At 40.8% G+C, this 18,455-nt stretch overlaps 1 protein-coding gene across 10 annotated transcripts in view; it reads right to left on the bottom strand.

The window, feature by feature from the left end:
• GIT2 (GIT ArfGAP 2) overlaps positions 1-16,963 on the bottom strand; it is a 56,227-nt gene extending 39,264 nt beyond the window's left edge. For 6 of the 10 annotated variants that reach the window (XR_012654700.1, XM_075059837.1, XM_075059833.1 and 3 more), the window contains exons 1-4: positions 15,940-16,150; positions 3,908-4,041; positions 1,588-1,700; positions 396-501 (exon numbers count right to left, since the gene is read on the bottom strand). Coding sequence is in view for 9 of the 10 variants with exons in the window: in XM_075059837.1 (XP_074915938.1) it covers positions 396-501; positions 1,588-1,700; positions 3,908-4,041; positions 15,940-15,991 (405 nt within the window). In the remaining variant the exon portion in view is untranslated. Of the gene's footprint in view, positions 1-395; positions 502-1,587; positions 1,701-2,156; positions 2,198-3,907; positions 4,042-15,939 lie in introns of those variants that run through there. The other 4 variants (XM_075059835.1, XM_075059832.1, XM_032805451.2 and 1 more) reach the window with 4 other exon arrangements.
• Between the last annotated feature and the right edge of the window lie 1,492 nt (positions 16,964-18,455).

Raw genomic sequence — 18,455 nt, 5'->3', positions numbered from 1 at the left:
AAGTCTGGCTATACAAGAACAATGAGTCAAAGTAATCTTCACTGTATTAGGAACAGATATTAAAAAAAACTAGTTATATAGCCACTGAATATTTTACTTTTCAACAGTTTCTAGTAAGGTGTGTCAGTTAACTTGAGGCCTGTGGTTCTCTAACATCCATACATAACTTTTGTTAGCGCCAATCAGACACTGTTGAAAAATATTTCCCTTCAAGGTTAAGTTTGAATGCTTAATATATTTGTATACACAAAAATGCAGTCCCTTGGAGATACTAGTCATCTTTCATATTAAGATCAGAGTAATTCAAGTCTACTCAGATATCAGTCTTACAGTATCTTGTGACAACTGCAAGCTATTTTGTTTCAGTCCACAAACTGTAAGAAAGCAATACTTACCTTACTAAGGTCCTTGGCAGTAACGCTGTCGTCTTCTCGGCATGGCAAGCGATGAACAAATGCTAACATTTGATATTTAGCTCTAATGAATTCTGCTTTGTTGGGACTGTAAGAAGAAATCAAAGCAAAGGAGTTGCAAAATAAATGTTGGCTTTTTATAAATAAAATTAAAGCACATAGCATATTTCAATACAGAATGCCAGTAGATTTGATTTTTGCATAGAGCAAATGACAGAGTAAGACACTAGGAAATATCATCATCTGTTACATAATTCAATCCAGATTTTAATTCCCTTTGAAGGGTGTTGTTATTGAAAATAGTGTCAAAATAATTAAAGCTAGTAGTGAAATTCTCTCTCTCTCATAGGGAAAATTTTTTGATAAAAATGAAAATGTTATTTTTTTCAACAACAACAAAATTGTTTGGGGGAGGAGGGCTGGGGTTCATAGAAAAACTGAAAATGCTTGTTTTCAGACAATAACCCTTAGAATACTGGTAAAAAATTGAGATTTTTGGTGAAAATTTCTGACCAACTCTAGAAGTAATAAAGTTACTTCACTATTTTCAATTATCCTGCTTACAAGCTTAAGGCCTGTCCTGAAATGTTATGAAAACCCTTAACTTCTATTGATTTCACTGAAAGCTGCTGGTGCTCAGCACCTCTCAGGATCAACAACTTAAACTAATATACCAAGTCAGATAAGAAACTGTGCTTTTAAAACTAATTAGCTGAGCTTCTGAAAGAAAATACTGATAAAGAAATGGAAAAGATGACATTTGAGGCATAAGAGAAGATTTTTTTTAAAAAAAAAATCAATACCCAACAACTGGGACCACAGATGATGCATCATGTGCATCAATAGTATTAATGTAAGAGAATGAAAAGACCTCTTCACTCATTTCAGCATAGTCTTTGAAACCCAAACTTTAGCGATCTTCAGGGATACTTCAGAGAATATTTAACATCTCCTCTACTGTGAGAACAGATCAGAGGTTAAGTCAGCAAATAAAGGAGACTGGGTTTTCTCAAGATTTATTCACATCAGCAATACTCTTCAATGTCCTTGATTACACCTGATACAAGATCAGGTTTTTATTCATCTGTTGCTGCCTTTCTCACAACTAGTCAAAGTAGGTACATTTTTACAAAGGGGCTCCTGAAGACAGATATTTTATAAACTTTCTACTTACTGCACTTTATCCTGTGGGTTAGCTTTGCGTCTTCCGCTCATAACAGATGCAGGGTCCAGCAAAGAATGTTCCCATATGGAATTAGCACCATTATTATAGAGTGTTTCAACCATCTGAAACCCAAAATGTGTGTAACAGGCATTAAGTATTTTATTACTACCTGCACAGGCAGAGCAGCTCACAGATGATATTTCCTAAGTGGAGAGCATTTTTATGTTACTCCAGAAAGTTGCCAAGGAAAAGGTTTTTTTAATTTTTTTATTAATATTAAAAGACAGCTGGTGTCAAACCTTATTTTGTAAAAAAAAGTGAGTTAGGATGATGTTCTTTTGTCTATATTTTCCATTATCAATTTTAGATTGTACGAGTCCCAAGCCCAGTTAAGCTTGCTGCAGCTCTTGTTTTCAGTAAGGGCCTCCCTTCAATTTGAGTTCAAGAAGAGGTTCATCATGTATGTTTACCTATTCTATTCATTTTATTGTTGTATGGCACCTGGAATATCTTGGGATGTGCCTTAAAAATAAAGGAGTTTCACAGATTATATTGCAAGCAGGAAAGGCAGCATTTACCTGAAGGCAGACACCTAATGCTGCTTTAAATTGCACCAGAAGACTTTGTTCTCCCAAAGAGACCCAAACTCAGCCATGAAGGAGAGATGGGGAGATCAGTCAACCAGTTACATTCCATGAACTGGCACATTATCCACTTGCCTCTTTTCCCCACAGGTTCTTTGTTTTGCTGTAGGGATATAGGTTAAGAGGAAACTAGGTGTCTCCTCAGACCTCCCTACTGCGTAGGAACTGAAAGCATGAGTGGCTTCTCCTCACTTTGGCTGGGAGTAATCTTTTTCAGGATGTACAGGTGAGACATATGGACTGGTTTCTTCCCAGCTGTGGATCTTCTGCAGTTAAAAGCAGCAGCCACTTGTCTCGAGAAGAGTGCTGTCTTCTGTACTTAGAAAGTAGCACCATTGCCCAGAGCAGAGAGATAGTGTGCATTTTGGGGTGGGGAAAGGGAGACAAATCAGACACACACGATCTAAACTTATTTTTAAAATAAAATGTAATTTGCCTGAATCTTAACCTAACCCTCACTTTTATTTTAATTTCATACACATTTACATAGTGAAAGTGTTGGAATCCAGACATGCTACAAAGTAACATCTCACTTTTTTAAGTTATTCACCCAGAAGCCTTTGGTTTGTGGTTTTTGTTTAGGGGTAAATGAGAATGGCAACACATTTGCATGTTTCTGTACCCTAAATGGAATGTCAGATCTATGCGTGTGTATACCAGATTCCTATACTGAGCAAGGATAGTTCCTTCAAATTAACTAGGAGAAAGCCTTGGTTTTGAGAATAAACGTTCACAGGCACATATTTGTATACAGGTCTGGCGATCAGCGTCCGTGCCAGTATAAATTCTGGCCGAGAACTGCTACAATATGCAAAATGCAAAGAAATGGAAAATCAGGCAGTTTTTACTCATTGTTAACTGGCCTGCAGATGCCAGTCAAATCATTATTATTGCTGCAAGTACAGATGGTTCACGAACTCTCACCCACAAACACTACTGCTTGGTCTGCACTTACAAGTTCGGTCGACATAGCTACGTGAGTAGGGGTGTGAAAAGCTGAATGATGTAGCTCGAAAAGCTATGCCAATATAGCTCCCAGTACAGACATAGACTCCTACTGTCCAGGAAGGTGCTGTTCCTACCCCAGTGGAAAAAATCCCTTCCACCAGTGTAGGCTATGCCAGTATAGCTGTGGTGATGTAGCTATGCTAGCACAGTGTCTATAGCGTAGACACACCCTCAAGTAAACTTAAACTTCGAAAGAGCAAAGCAATTTTTCACTAAAGTAGCTACCAAAGAATCTTTTAGGCTTCCCAAAATAGAGAACATGTGAGAAAGAAGAAATGTAAGCAGAAAGGGCAGACGCTTAGAATTAGATTCTCCTAAAAAGCCACAGCAACAGACCTCATCTGTAGCTCTGAGGAAAAAAAGGCTCGTTACACCCTGACAATTTAAGTAGAAGTGGACGCACTGCAGCACTCCGGTTGGACAGACAGACAAGTTAACTCTCAAAACCAAGGAAATTTTAACTATACCCCAGGCTCTGAATTTGCCCTAACAGTAAGTTTAAAATGTGGAGGTAACACTGACTTTAATAATCTATTACAGCAATGTAACAGAAACCAAGAAATCTATTTTAAGAAGAACTTAATGAAGCAACCCTCCCCATCAGAAAGTTTAGTAATTAGAATTCTCTAAGAACTGCATTTTCCGATTCTCATCAGAAAGCAATCCTCAGCTTTTACCTGAAGCAAGGTTGGAGGCCATGGTGTGTGTTTAAGATGCCTCACTTGAGAGATATGACGTCCTAGACTCCGATGAACACTACAGCATTCATCACAAATCAGAATTCCCCTGTTTACAGATGCCCAGCAGGGGTCTGGAAAAGAGAAGCAAGTATATTTATTATAATATGGACAGCACCATGGGCCAGTGGTTAGAACACGAGACTGGGAATCAGGTATAGCTGGTTCTATTCCTGGATCTACCATCATTTACTTGCTATATGAACTTGGGAAAGTCAGACTCCATGGGCCTCAAGCTATTGGGGGAAATATGGGTCTTGTGGTTAGACACTGGACTGGGATTCAGGAGATCTGGGTTCTGTTTCAAGTTTGACACTGACTTGCTGTGGGACCTTGAGGAAAAAACCCACTTACTCTGATCTGTTTCCCATCTATAAAGTGAGGACAATACCTCCCTTCCTCAATAGGATTTTTATGAGGCTAGATTCATTAGTCATGAGGTGCTCAGATACTACAATGAGGCGTGCCATAGAAAATCTTATAATTATTAATGTGTCAGTTTTCCTGTCTGTAAAATAGGAATAACGATACATATCCCATCTTTGTAAAGGGCCTGGAGATCTCTAAATGCAAAATACTATATAAATAATAAGGATTGTATTTATTGTTTATTGCTCAAAGTTTTAAGTCCTGCCTTGTTAAATCTGCAGTGTATTCTTATATATTTTTATTTTAATATACAAATAAGAGGCACTACTTTTGTAAGACAAAAGAGCAAAATATAGCTATGTTAATTTCAAGAACTGGTTAAAACAAAAATTAAATGCCACACTGACACAATTCCTCACAATGCTACTTTTACGCTAAGCCAGTAATCATCTAATGTTATAGCACAGCATGTTTCATCATCAACAGTTCCCCAAAGTAAGACTAAGTAAAAGATATCTAGGCCGGTCAATGAGATATGGTTCAGTGTTCTATGGAATGATTTTGACCATCATGAGACATCACAATTCCCTAGGGTATTGTGCTGCCATTCTGGTATGTGAGAAAAAACAGACAAAAGTATATCCCTACAATCTTTACTCACATACTAAAAGGTGTACGTCACTTGAAACTCCTGTACTGTATTCCAATATGGTCTCAAAAGAAGTCACTAACCCATTTCCCAATCTACTTCTGAAGTTGCAATTCCTATTTTTATAATTTATTATTGATTTATGGTAATGCCCTACTATATGCAAGGCACTTTCAAGTCAGACAAGAAACAATGGTCCCTGCCCTGAAGGGCTCACAAACTAACAGACAAACGCACAAAGGTTAGGGGGAATGGGAAATACACACTTTTTACTGAATGTACATGTCACTCTTTTGAAGTGGATTATGTATTTTACATAGCATCTTTAGCATCACATGAAACAAGCTGCAATTTAGCCCGAGGTCAGAGATGCTGTTTCCTTTCAGTGGTAGTGCAAGCAAGACAAGTTTAGTAAAACCAATACAATTATTATTTACAGTTTAGCTAGTTTCACCACTAAAAATAAAGCTGTGTCAAGTTTTAAAGAAAGACTATCCCCCCAAGACATGTGCCAATGGGATTCTTCACTTACACCACTTTTTTAAGATTAGATGTTTAAACAAGGTTTTTGTCTTCACAGTAAACCCATCTGGTCAAGAACAAAGCTCAAAAAAAGGTAATGATGATGATCTGTGCTATTTAGCTAATTCATGCCAGTTAATTTACAGGATCATTCAGTATAATTAGAACTAATTAACAAACTAAGCTTTTTGATACCAGCATGCTCTTCAACATAAAATCAGTGAAAACGGCAATATATTTTTAAGTACTGAATTTTTAAATAGAACATTTCAATTCCTCGTGTTTCTCCTCTCTTCAGATACATTAGAAGTTTCCAAAATATAAAAGACCTCCTTTGTTTCTTATGTTTACATAAACTTTGTTTTAGATAAAAAGCAAGACTCTTTTTTAATTTAAGCTTGGCTACTGTACTGTTACTTCCAAGGATTTTCAGACTCAAGTACTTACGGTTATGTTTCAGATAGTACGAAGTTTCAAAAGACCAAAAGCCAGCAAGTGGACTACCAGAATGTGTCAGTTTTCAGAGAATTAATATTCTATCAGCTATACAGAAACAAGTTTTTGCTCAAAATAGCAAGGGCTATAAAATTTAAACAGTTTAAAGAGAAAAGTAAATATGAATATGTCGATTCCTACAGCTATCCTTATCTGAACATCACTACAGCTTATACTGACAGAATATTTTGTATGTGGACACTTCAAAGCAGTATACACACTAAACAAAATATACCCACATCGCATCTTGGACAGATGTTAGAATATCTGTGTAACTAGAGAACATTTTTAACAGGGCATAGTTTACTGCACAAAGACCATATGCATACTGCTTGCGAACTATAGTAACTATTCTTATTGCTGTTGCACCCAAAGAACACAATCAATCTCAGGCACTGTAAAAAACACACAGCAGGAGACAGTCCCTGCCCCAAAGAGCCTGCAACATGATTTGAAACAAAATATTGCAAGTGGAACTACCAAGAGGGGAGAGTACAAGAGTAATGATATTGAGAAGACAGTAGCCTCCCTGAATAGTTCAGAGAGTGCAGTCTATGCATGAGGAGCAGTATGGACAAAAGCAAGCAGAAGCTTGTGGCAGAAGATGACAAATAAGCATTTAAGGCCTTGAGTAATTGGCAGAGTGTAGGGAGTGATGTGATAAGAACAGAGTTAAAATGTGATGCAGTGGAAAACAGGAGAGTCAATGGAAGGATTCACAGGGGATTGACACAATCAAAGTGATGGGCCAAGATGATGTTCTTAGCTGCTTCTGTGTTAGAGACCAGAGAGAAGGTGGACATAATCATTAAATCCTGAGATGCTAAGGGTCTAAATGAGAGTTATCAACATGGACTCAAAGAAAATGTTTGATTTTGTAAAGTGTTTCGGGAGGAAGCAGCAGGATTTAGACGACACCTGGATGTGTTAGGCAAGGAAGCGGGAGACGTCAAAGAAGCCCCCCAGATTACAGGCCTGAGTGACAGGGAAGATAATGGGTTCTGACTGAGTGTGTGGGAGTGGAGGCAGAGAAGGAAAGGAAAGGAAAGGGCTGAGGAGTTTCATTATAGTCAGAATTGCACTAGTTTAACTAAGGACTGGTCTACACTGTGGGGGGAATCGATCTAAGATACGCAACTTCAGCTACGTGAATAGCATAGCTGAAATCGAAGTATCTTAGATCGATTTACCTCTTGTCCTCACAGTGCAGGATCGACGTCTGCAGCTCCCCTCGTCGATTCCGCTACCTCCATTCGCGCTGGTGGAGTTCCGGAGTCAACAGGAGCGCATTCGGGGGATCGATATATCGTATCTAGATGAGACGCGATATATCGATCCCTGAGAAATTGATCGCTACCCGCTGATACGGCGGGTAGTCTAGACGTATCCTAAAGGTGCTGTTTTAAACAGATTTAGATAGACTGTGCAAAAAGCTGCATGAACCCTGTTAATTTAATTTAAACCTGCCTTACAGGTGGTCAGACTGGATCACAGTGAACCGTTCTGGCCTTATAAACTATAACCTTCATCTGATTTAGTTAAATTCAAGTGGCTTGAAGGACACTGATGTGAGTGACAGAATCCTGTGGCACCTTATAGACTAACAGAAGTATTGGAGCATGAGCTTTCGTGGGTGAATACCCACTTTGTCAGATGTATGTGGTGGAAATTTCCAGAGTGATGTGAGTGTGAGGTAGGAAGTGGTGAGTTAAACTAAATGGATATAAACCAGGTTTAAAAATTGAATTAATTAGTGCAAAATCCTGTGCGCACACAGTTTAACTGAATTATTTTTTTAAACAGACACAAAATTAAACTGGTGAAACTCTGTATATAGACAACGCCTAGTTTTAGCCACAGTTAAGTAAGTTCATGTTGCTGGAAAGATGTTCAAGGAAGCCAGAGAGATAGGCCAAAATATGCTTACAGGAACACTACAGAGTAATTCAAAACAAGAAATATGATGTGATCAAGTTTGAAAAGTGAATTTGTAAAATAATACAAAACAGGAAGTATAATGGCAAAGCACATATGAAATCACATTATGTCAAAGAAGAACAAAATACTTGCACTTTGCTATAGAATGCAAAGTATTATTTTAAGGCATTTAAGAAGCTAGAATTAACAATTATTAATTACATCAAGAGAAAGGCAGGCCAGGAAAAAAATAACTTACACAAGAAGTGAAGGATTAAGTGTGGTAGTAACTCCAATACATTCTGCAGTGGTGACAATTTACTCCATAATGTTTAATACACTTAAGCAGCACAAATGAAGCTTTATAATAGAATCCTGGTGCACCTGACAGTTTAGCAGATGTGTGTGTGACATTAACCATTTGGTGTCAGGTAGGGAAAAGCCACGCACATTAATTCTGGAATCCTCATTCATGTTGTTGAAAAATTCAGTACAGGTAAACTCCAAATCTGCTCACCCTAGACTCTATTTTCATTAACATACAGAAGTTAAACTATCTTTTTTGTTTGCTTTGCTTTTACACACAAAGCCCTAACTTTATTAAGGCTGTTAACATCCAAGAAGCCAATGTGGCTCCATAAGAGTTCTTTAACAATCTGAAAATCAAAAAGGAATCCTACAAACAGTAAAAAATATAGACAACTTGCTAAGGAGGAGTACAAAAGAATAGCATAAACATGTAGGGACAAAATCAGAAAGGCTGAGGCACAAAATGAGTTACACTTTGCAAGGGATATGTCAAATAAAAAGCAATAAGTGGTTCTTTAAATAAATTAGGAGCAACAGAAAGACAAAGGAAAGTGTAGATCCTCTACTTAGAGGGGAAGGAGAACTTATAATTGATGACATCATGAAGGCAGGGGTGTTCAATACCTATTTTGCTTCAGACTTCACTAAATAGGTTAATGGTGACCAGATATTTAACACAATTAATATAAACACCAAGGAAAAAGGAACACAAGCCAAAATAGGGAAATCACAGGTTAAAGAATATTTTGTTCCCTTTTTAATGATAGGTACAAAGAGGACCTGGGGAATTATAGATCAGTCTAACATCGACACCTAAAAAGATAATGGAACAAATTATTAAACAATCAATTTGTAAGCACCTAGAGGATAATGAGGTTATAAAGACTAGCCAACATGGATTTGTCAAGAGCAAATCATGCTGAACCAACCTGATTTTCTTCTTTGACAGGGTTACTGGTCTAGGAGATGGGGGGAAGTGGTCGATGTGATATCTTCATTTTAGTAAGGCTTCTCAGTCCCACATGACATTGTCATAAGCAAACTAGGGAAAAGTGGTCTAGGGGAAATTGCTATAAGATGGGAGCACAAAAGGTTGAAAGACCATACTCAAAAAGTACTTATCAATGGTTCGCTATCAAACTGGGAGGGCGAAACCTACAGGAGTCAGTTCTGGGTCCAATACTATTCCATATTTTCATTAAATGACTAGGCTAATGGAGTGGAGAGTCTGCTTATAAAATCTGTAGAAAAACAGCAAGGAGGAGGATAGGGATGTAAAAATGTAACCGGTAAGCATTAGGCTTACCATTAACCGACAGTTACTGTTAATCCTCGCGGCCCTGCACTGGCCAGGCCAGCAGGAACCCAGCCCCAGCCATGCCAGAGTGACCTCAGTTAATGGTTAACTGGTTAAACGATATAATTTTGTCTAACTGGTTAACTTTTTAAACCGATATTTACATCCCTACTGGAGGAGTTGTAAGCACTTTGAAGCACAGGACTAGAATTCCAAACAACCATGAAATATTGGAGAATTGATATGAAAATCAACAAGATGAAATTCAGTAAATATAACCATGAAGTTCTTCACTTATGAAGGAAAAATCAAATGCATAAATAAAAAAAAAGGGAAATAAGTGGCTAGGTGGTCATGTGCTGCTGACAAGGATCTGAGGGTTACACAAATTGAATATGAGTCAACAATGTGATGCAGTTACAAAAACTGCTAATATTGTTCTGAGGAGTATTAACAGGAGTGTTGTATGTAAGACACGGAAGGTCACTGTCCTGCTCTACTCAGCACTGGTGAGGCCTCAGCTGGAGTACTTTGTACTATTCTGAGCACCATACTTTAAGAAAGATGTGGACAAAGGGGAAAGAGTCCAGAGGACAGCATCAAAAATTATAAAAGTTTAGAAAACCTGACCTATGAGGAAAGGTCCAAAAAATATGAATGTTTAATCTTGAGAAAAGACAACTGAGGAGGGACCTGATAAGTCTTCAATTACATTATGGGCTGTTATAAAGAGGACTGTGATCAATTGTTCTCCATGTCTACTGAAGGCAGGACAAGAAGTAATGGTCATAATCTGCAGCAACGGAGATTTAAATTAGATATTAGGAAAAACTTTCTAACTATAAGGTTAGTCAAGCTCTGGAATAGGCTTCCAAGGTAGGGTGTGAAATCCCCATCACTGAAATTTTTAAGTACAGGTTGGACAAACACCTGCAGGGATGGGTCTAGGTTTACAGATCCTGCCTCAATACAAGGGGCTGGATTTGATGACCTCTCAAAAGTCCCTTCCAGTCTTATATTACTATTCCAAAACTTTGGGACGTTCAGAGTTTCTGTGCATTGCAGTCTAGTGATTAATTCCAGTCTTTCTTTTGAGAGGATCACTGGCCTAACAAATACATCACAGCACAAAACACAAATATACTATGAATCACAACGGCTTGAGAATGAAAGACTATTTATGATGCTCGGGTACTCCTTAGAAAGAATTGTTACTGAGCAGATGTAAATGAAAAAACAAAAACGCATATGTTTTTAAATATTTTTAAAACAAAACTTCCAAATTATGGTTTCCCAGTTAGCCCCTAAGGCCACGATCCTCCAAATACTTATATATGTGTATAACTTCATCTTTATAAGTAGCCCTATTGAAGTTAATGGGACTATTCATAAGTACAGTTACATATTTGCATAATGGTTTGCAGGAAAGATGCCAAAAAGAGGCCCAAAAAGCCAACTTAGACAGGGCAATTCAGATTGCAAAACAAAAACACTGGACTAGTGCAGGAATCCTCTCAAGCAAAAGCAAGTAGAAACTCACTAAACTAGTTTTTCTATTCAAGCTGAATAAAATGCAGAGAGTAAATTACAATGGAGGAAAGTAAAATTGATTGTGGAGATTCTTCAGTTTTAACAATTTATTATGTTATTTGTAAGAAAGGTAAATAATTTAATGTTAATTTTTTTTTTTTACCATGACCATTTAAATATTTGAGTAGTTTTATTGAGCATCACTAAAACAGAGCAGATAATATCACTCACTACTGACAAAATTGTGGTGTCTTAGGGTATGTCTACACTTTAATTAGACACCAGCGCTGGCCTGTACCAGCTGGCTCAGGCAAGGCTCAGGCCAAGGAGCTGTTTAATTGCAGTGTAGATGTTTGGGCTCAGGGTTGCAGCTCAGATTCCTTGGTCCCATAGCCCAGGCTGTAGCCTGAGCCCAAATGTCTACGCCACAATTTAACAGCCCCATAGCCTGAGACTGAGTCAGCTGGTACAGGCCAGATGTGGGGTTTTAACTGCAGTGTAGACATGCCCTCAGAGTCATTCCTCGTGCAAGCTCATAAGGAATTACCCAAGTTCTGAGCTCAATTTAGTTCAACTGTAAAATGAAAGTAATGTTAGAAGAGCAACATCTGTCAACAGATTTTTTTTCCCTCTGATGCTAGTTTAATGTTTAAATCTACTTACAAAATTGCTTTATTGAGTTTACAAATCAAGAGTCTTGTGCTATAAGAGACCAAGATATCTGAATTTGTAGAAATTAACATATTTCAAGGTAGCACAACAAATTTGATGTGATTTCTAAACTTAGCAGTAATATGGTATATTATGAACAATCGTATGCTAAAAGCTAACACTTCAATGTTATTTTAACTTGACTTGATGAAGCACAATTCTTCTCTGAACACAGCCTTCAAAATTATAGATCACTCACACACAGATATAAAAGAAGCATGAAATATGTGTAAAGGGACACTGTCAAATAGAGTGCACACCCTTAAAATGTGTAACATTTTAGAGGCATTCCTTGTTAGAGTGATACCCTATTGGTGGAAATGTTACCATTTCCACTATTCTGAAAGATTTTAAATGCATCCATCATAGTTTAAAGCTATACTTTAGGTTTTACAAACCTCAACAAATTAAAACATTAGAAATAGTGTAGGGCAATCATTGGATTAGAATAAATTGCCTGGAGAGGTTGTGGAATCTCTATCACTGAAGATTTTTTAAGAGCAGGTTAGACAAACACCTATCATGGATGGTCTATATAATACTTAGTCCTGTCATGAGTGCAGGGGACTGGACTAGATGACCTCTTGAGGTCCCTTACAGTCCCGTGATTCTATGATTCAATTTCTCATCCAATCTCTGCAGTACAGGCATAATGAATGGACATGGACGATAAACTCCTGAACACACCGAAGCCCTATCCTGGGAAAACTGTACCTATCTTCAACAAATCCCACAGGATTATGCTTCATGGTTATGCTTTGGCAACACTGCTATGGCTTGGCATACCCACAATACACTGACTGAATAGTCAGGAAGTGAAACTGACTATGAAATAAAGTCTTTAATAAACATCTAAGCCATTGGGTCTCAAACTTTTTTATTGGCGACTCTTTTCACATCACAAACTCTGAGTGCGACTCCACTAATAAATTAAACATACTTTTTAATATATTTAACACTATTATAAATGCTGGAGGCAAGCGGGGTTTGGGATGGAGGTTGACAGCTTGCAACCTCCCATGTAATGACCTCATGACCCCCTGAGGGATCCCGACCCCTAGTTTGAGAACCCCTGATCTAAACAGAAAAAAAAGTGTAAAAAGGAACAGCAAACACAAAAAGTAAATCAATTTTTAAAAATTCTCCCATTTTAATATTCTGTTGGATTATAAACATTATGTATGGAAACATGTTTAAAAGGGTAATGTATCTGGACTGTATCTCCTTAAATGAAAGTTCACTCATGGAATTAGCAATGCAACAAATTCTTTACATTATATAAGTATGCCAATTTACCAGATTTATCTCACTAAATGTTTTTCCATCAAATTTTATGTTAGACATTTTATTTTTTAAACTTGATACCTAAAATTGTGAGATGAGTAAGGTGTAACTTCGCAGACTTAGAAGTTTCATTCTAGACCAGTGGTTCCCAAACTGGGGTTCGTGAAATGTATCAGGGGGTTCTCAGAAAAAAAAATTCTGTAATGGTGGACTGAACCGTCCCTAGGGACCCTGGGCACGGCAGCCCAAGCCCCGAGACCATGACTTTCTGGCAGAACAAGTTTAAGCTTTGTTGTAGTCGTGTGTTGTTTGCCTGGACTGCTCAAGACTCGAACGCTTGTGGGAGGAACTCTGTATTGAGTTGGCTTCTTAAATACCTTCATGCTGTTTCACGTCTGGTACTCTTTGATGAAACATGTACGAAGCTTAATCGAAGTGATATAAGCTACAAAAATGAAATCTTGGAAGAGTGTTGCTGTTTTCATAATGTAATAAAATAAATAATATAATAAATAGTGTATAATAAGAGTGTAATAAAAAAATCAAATTATTTCCAAGATCACTACTTCTATAATTTATGCTCAGGCAAAGGAGAAAATATTCATTTTTGGGGGCAGGGGAGGAAAAGAGGTTCGCAAGATTTGATATTTTAATGAAAGGGATTTGCGGGTTGTTTAAGGGTCTAGAACAATGGTTCCCAAAACTTTAAGTCATTGTCTGTTGTCACCCCACACACTCCCTGCCTTGAAAGGCCACCCTTTTCCCCTCAGCTGTCCATCACCAGGGACACCACCACCATCCTTCCAGTCTCTCCAGTCTACCAGACTATGTCTAAATCTTGCTGATTCATATATATACACAAACACTCTCATCTGGCTTTCCCTCTTTGTTCACAACACATGAATTTTCATTCAGACTTTCATCTTATCTTGCTTACCTACAAGTTTTCTCTCTGAACTTGGCTGCTACAGCCTTGCCCCCTCACAAACCTATTTAAACCGCTGCAGCTAAAAATCTAAAAACATGCAAAAAAAAGAGACAGTCCTTGTCCCAAACAATTTACAATCTAAATGTTAGTAGCTGAGCCACCAAATAATTTTGTTTTAAATGATGTTGGTATCATTGTACAACTCATGTTTCAAACTTGAAATTGATAGTAAACTGAAGTTGTGAATGACTACAATAGTACTGATATTTAAACAGCCCCCAAGCACACACCCAAACAACTTCCCATGGCTAACAAGCTGGTGGTCCAATATGCCCTTTCACTTCCTTCTCTGGAAATGTCAGTGGCTGAATGAGCTACAACCTCTTGTTTCTAGAGATGGTTCCTCAAGATAAAGAAACTTTACCAAAGCATCATTTTAAAGCTGTAATTCTTGCTCTAGAGAATAACTGGAGGACTGAAATGTCAAGAAATGAGACAGGAACAACAACTTAATTTAAAGAAAACAATTTGCTTTTACTTAGTAATAGCAGTACTGTACATGGTGACATAAAAAGGGAGTCCTTAACTCAGAAATTAGTTTTTTAACATTTCAGTTTGGGACTTTTAAGTCCACATTCTGGAAGGGCATGGAAAGGTGGCTACCCTGTTCCACAATTGCAACTTCAATGGGGTGGATAGTTCAGTGGTTTGAGCACTGGCCTGCTAAACCCAAGGTTATGAGCTCAATCCTTGAGGGGGGCCACTTAGGGATCTAGATCAAAATCAGTACTTGGTCCTGCTAGTGAAGGCAGGTGGCTGGACTCAATGACCTTTCAGGGTCCCTTCCAGCTCTATGAGATAGGTATATCTCCATATATTTATTTACATTTAATTTTTTTTTTTTGGTAAGTGAATAACTAATTTATGTTTCTCTGAAGTCTGGGTGATGTAGTGTCAGAATAACACTAATACTTTGCACTTCTACCATACCATCCATTTATCCAACAAATTAAAACCCACTGCAAACCCTGATGAGTTAAGCCCATCAATACTCAAGAGGTAGAACAGTATTATTATTCCCATTTCACAGGGGCACAGAACGGGGAAGTGACGCACCAAAAGTGATACACACTGATTGAGCTAGCAGCACCCACATCTATTGATTTCTAGTTTTGTGATTTGGCCAGATGGCCCTTGCCCAAACTAGAAAGTGTTTAAAACCATTTTCAGCGTACAGGCAAGTTATCAGAAACCATTCTAGAAACTCTCTCTTGTTTATGTCAGTCTATATCAATATTTATATTCCAATAGTGCTCAGAGGCCCCAATTATTGTGACCTACACTCTACAAACACAGACGCTGCTCAGAATACACCAAAGGTATTTCAAAAGACCATGTCCACACTAGAACACACCAGACTAGCTGCGACCATGCTTGGCAACCTGTGTCAGCCACAGTCCTAGGCCAGCCAGGCTCGACAATGGTTTTCAAACGGGGCACGCAGCACAGTTCGTGGCGGGAAGCAGAGAGGGTCCCAGGGTGCTACAGGCCGGAAACGGGGACACCCAGGCTCCAGCCCCGGGCAGGACACTCCTCTCACACAGACGAAAAGGAAAAGACCAGGCTTGTTTCTTTGCTCCAGAGCAACCGCTGTCACTTGCGAGGAGCGCACAGCTCCTGCACGACTTCTGCACCGGGCTTCCTGTCTGCTCCTCGCACCCTGGGCGGCTTTTTCCGCTCGCACCCCGAGGCGCCCGCCGCTGCCCTGCGCCACCGGCTGCCCAGGGGGGCGTGAGCCTAGGGCAGGGCCCGCGGCCACGCAGCCCCCCGGGGGCTCGGCCTAGGGCCGGGCGGGGCGAACTCAGGACCCCGGGCTCCCGTGGGGAAGGCCCCGGAGCGAGAGTCCCAAGGGACGGGGCTCCTCGGGGCCGCCCATCCCCCTCAGCCCCGCCCGCTCCTACCCTGAGCGCTGCAGTCCGCGCAGACCTCGCTGCTCCTCAGCCGCTTCGACATGTTGGCGCGGGTGGAGGCCGCCTGCCTCAGCCTCGGGCGGGCGCCGCTTCTTCCTGCCGCTCTAACGGGTCCCACTGAGGGGCCGCCCCAGGCGTACGCCAGCACCGCTCGCTACGCCCCCAGCGCCATTCACCAGCCAGGCAGCAGACTTCACGTGACAGGGAAGCCGCCTAGGCAGCGGCCGCCATCTTACTTCCTGGCATGGATAGGGCTGGAGCGAGCTTGGAGACCATTTTAGCTCCTGGCAGAAACAGGCCCAGAACCAGACCAGCCTCAGAGCCCTCCCATGTCTACTTTAACATTAGAGATACAAATTACAACCTATGCATCCACTGCTCCCAAGGAAACGCTGTGTGCTGTTAGAGCAACATTTGATCATGCACAGGGGCAAATGCTACAGGCTCCTTGTCACCAAGGCACAGGGGCACCATAATTGCAGTCAGGAAGGGAGTGGGTGTCTGAGACCAGACTGATGGGTGGAAAGGCTGACTCAAGGCCAAGCTAGTCCCCCTAACCTTTTTCCCTCTCTGAGATGCTCTGTCTACCGCCATAAGCAGGAGCACATGGCAAAGAAAGAGGAGAGTAAAGTAGGGAGGTTCTACCATAGAATCATAGAAGATTAGGGTTGGAAGAAACCTCAGATCATCTAGTCCAACCCCCTGCTCAAAGCAGGACCAACACCAACTAAACCATCCCAGACAGGACTGTATAATTTATATAATTACTATATAAACTTGCCTTTGCCTATACAGCAGTACCAAGCCCAACTGTTCAAATATTGTTAGACCCCAAAAATAATGAGATGCAAAAATTAGCAATGAACTTTAGAGTCTGTCTTCTGGTTTTCAGGCTGTTAGGGCTCACTTGGCTCACAATTTCAAGCTTTCCTCACTAACCATGAGGGCTAAAAACTAACTTATTAAAAATGACAGCTGGAATTCTCATGTATTCAGTTGTTTCCAAGAGCTGGACCTTAAAGTTAAAAAAAAATATTGCAAGACTTACCATAAAACTGTAAGTGTTAACAGTGCTGCCATCTTTCACCTTGAGGGTCATCTGTCTGATCATTTGTAACCACTATGTCAGGGGTTCTCAGAGTTTTGTACTGGTGACCCCTTTCACATACCAAGCCTCTGAGTGCGACCCCCCCTTATACATTAAAAACATTCTTTTATGTATTTAATGCTATTATAAATGCTGGAGGCAAAGCGGACTTTGCGGTGCAGGCTGACAGCTCGTGACTCCCCATATAATAATCACTTGACCCCCTGAGGGGTCCTGACCCCCAGTCTGAGAACCCCTGCACTAGGTGGAGAGAAGAGTAGAGAATCCACCCTCTTGCTGTAGCTTAGCAGCCAGTTAATAGGTGGCTAGAATGGGGAGGGGGAGGTCTGCTTGCAAATGTACACATCTGCACAACTGACCATATGATATGTATTAGCTGTCTCACCCTATGGCATCTAACTCCCTACCTACTTACCCGTCGCCCAATCTATAGACATGTACTGATCTATCCATCAGTCTGTCTCCATACTTGCCCATTTATCTAGCTGTCCCCAGACTGCACACCCATTTATCCAGCCAGTTCTCTATTGCCATCTTATGTATAAAGCACCTAATAGTAAAGTATCTGAGGGCCATGAAGGGCACCCTCACTTATCTCTGAGGCAACAAGGCACTGGCCAGTGATGGAGACACAATACCACAGCCAATGGTCTGAACCACTGCTCCGCAACAGGCTGGCCAGCTGCCCTCTTCCAAGATGGCAACATGAGACGCACGGATAGAAAGGACGTTGCTGTCACGCACGCTTTGTGTCTGCAGATAGGAGAGCATTGCTGCCCTCACCAAAGATGGCAGCCGAAATGGCTTGTGGGAGCCTCACACTGCCCTACCTCAAGATGGCGGCCGGGGAGTCAGTGCGTGATTACCCTCAGCCAAAACGGTGACCTCGGCGGCACAGAAGTACTAGGAAGAGTCGCTCCTCCCGCTTGGTTACAGAGCCTTCAGGCGAAACCAATGTCCTGATAGGGCGGGGGAAGAGCTCCCACATCCGTGTATTTTCCTCTGCCAGGCAATGGGCGAGCCTGAGGGAAGGAAGGGTCCATCTGCCTGCTAGAAGGGGGGGGCGGTAAGGGGTAACTTGGCCACTCCATGGGCTCGCTAGCGGGGCCAGGGACTGGCCCCCGAGCGGCTTGGGGGAGCCGGGCGCCTACCCTCTCCCGGGAGCCCAGTGGTTCGTTCCGGCCGCTGCCCTGGCTGGTGTGAAACATTCTAGGGAGAGAAGGAAAGCGAGGGGCTGGGGTCAGGAGAGGGGAAAGGTCAGCGGTAGGGTGAGAGGTCAGGGGAGGGGGCTCGGGAGCACCGCGGGAGGGAGGGGAGAGACTGTAGGGGAGCGGGGTTCAGAGAGTGAGGGGGCTGGGAGCCGGGGGAGGGGCTGAGGGGCTGGTGGCTGGAGCCTGTT

This window comes from Chelonoidis abingdonii, chromosome 22, assembly GCF_003597395.2.
Source record: "Chelonoidis abingdonii isolate Lonesome George chromosome 22, CheloAbing_2.0, whole genome shotgun sequence".
Lineage (NCBI taxonomy): Eukaryota > Metazoa > Chordata > Testudines > Testudinidae > Chelonoidis > Chelonoidis abingdonii.
The sequence above is the reverse complement of the archived record's forward strand: the minus strand, read 5'-3'. Positions and strand labels throughout refer to the sequence as shown.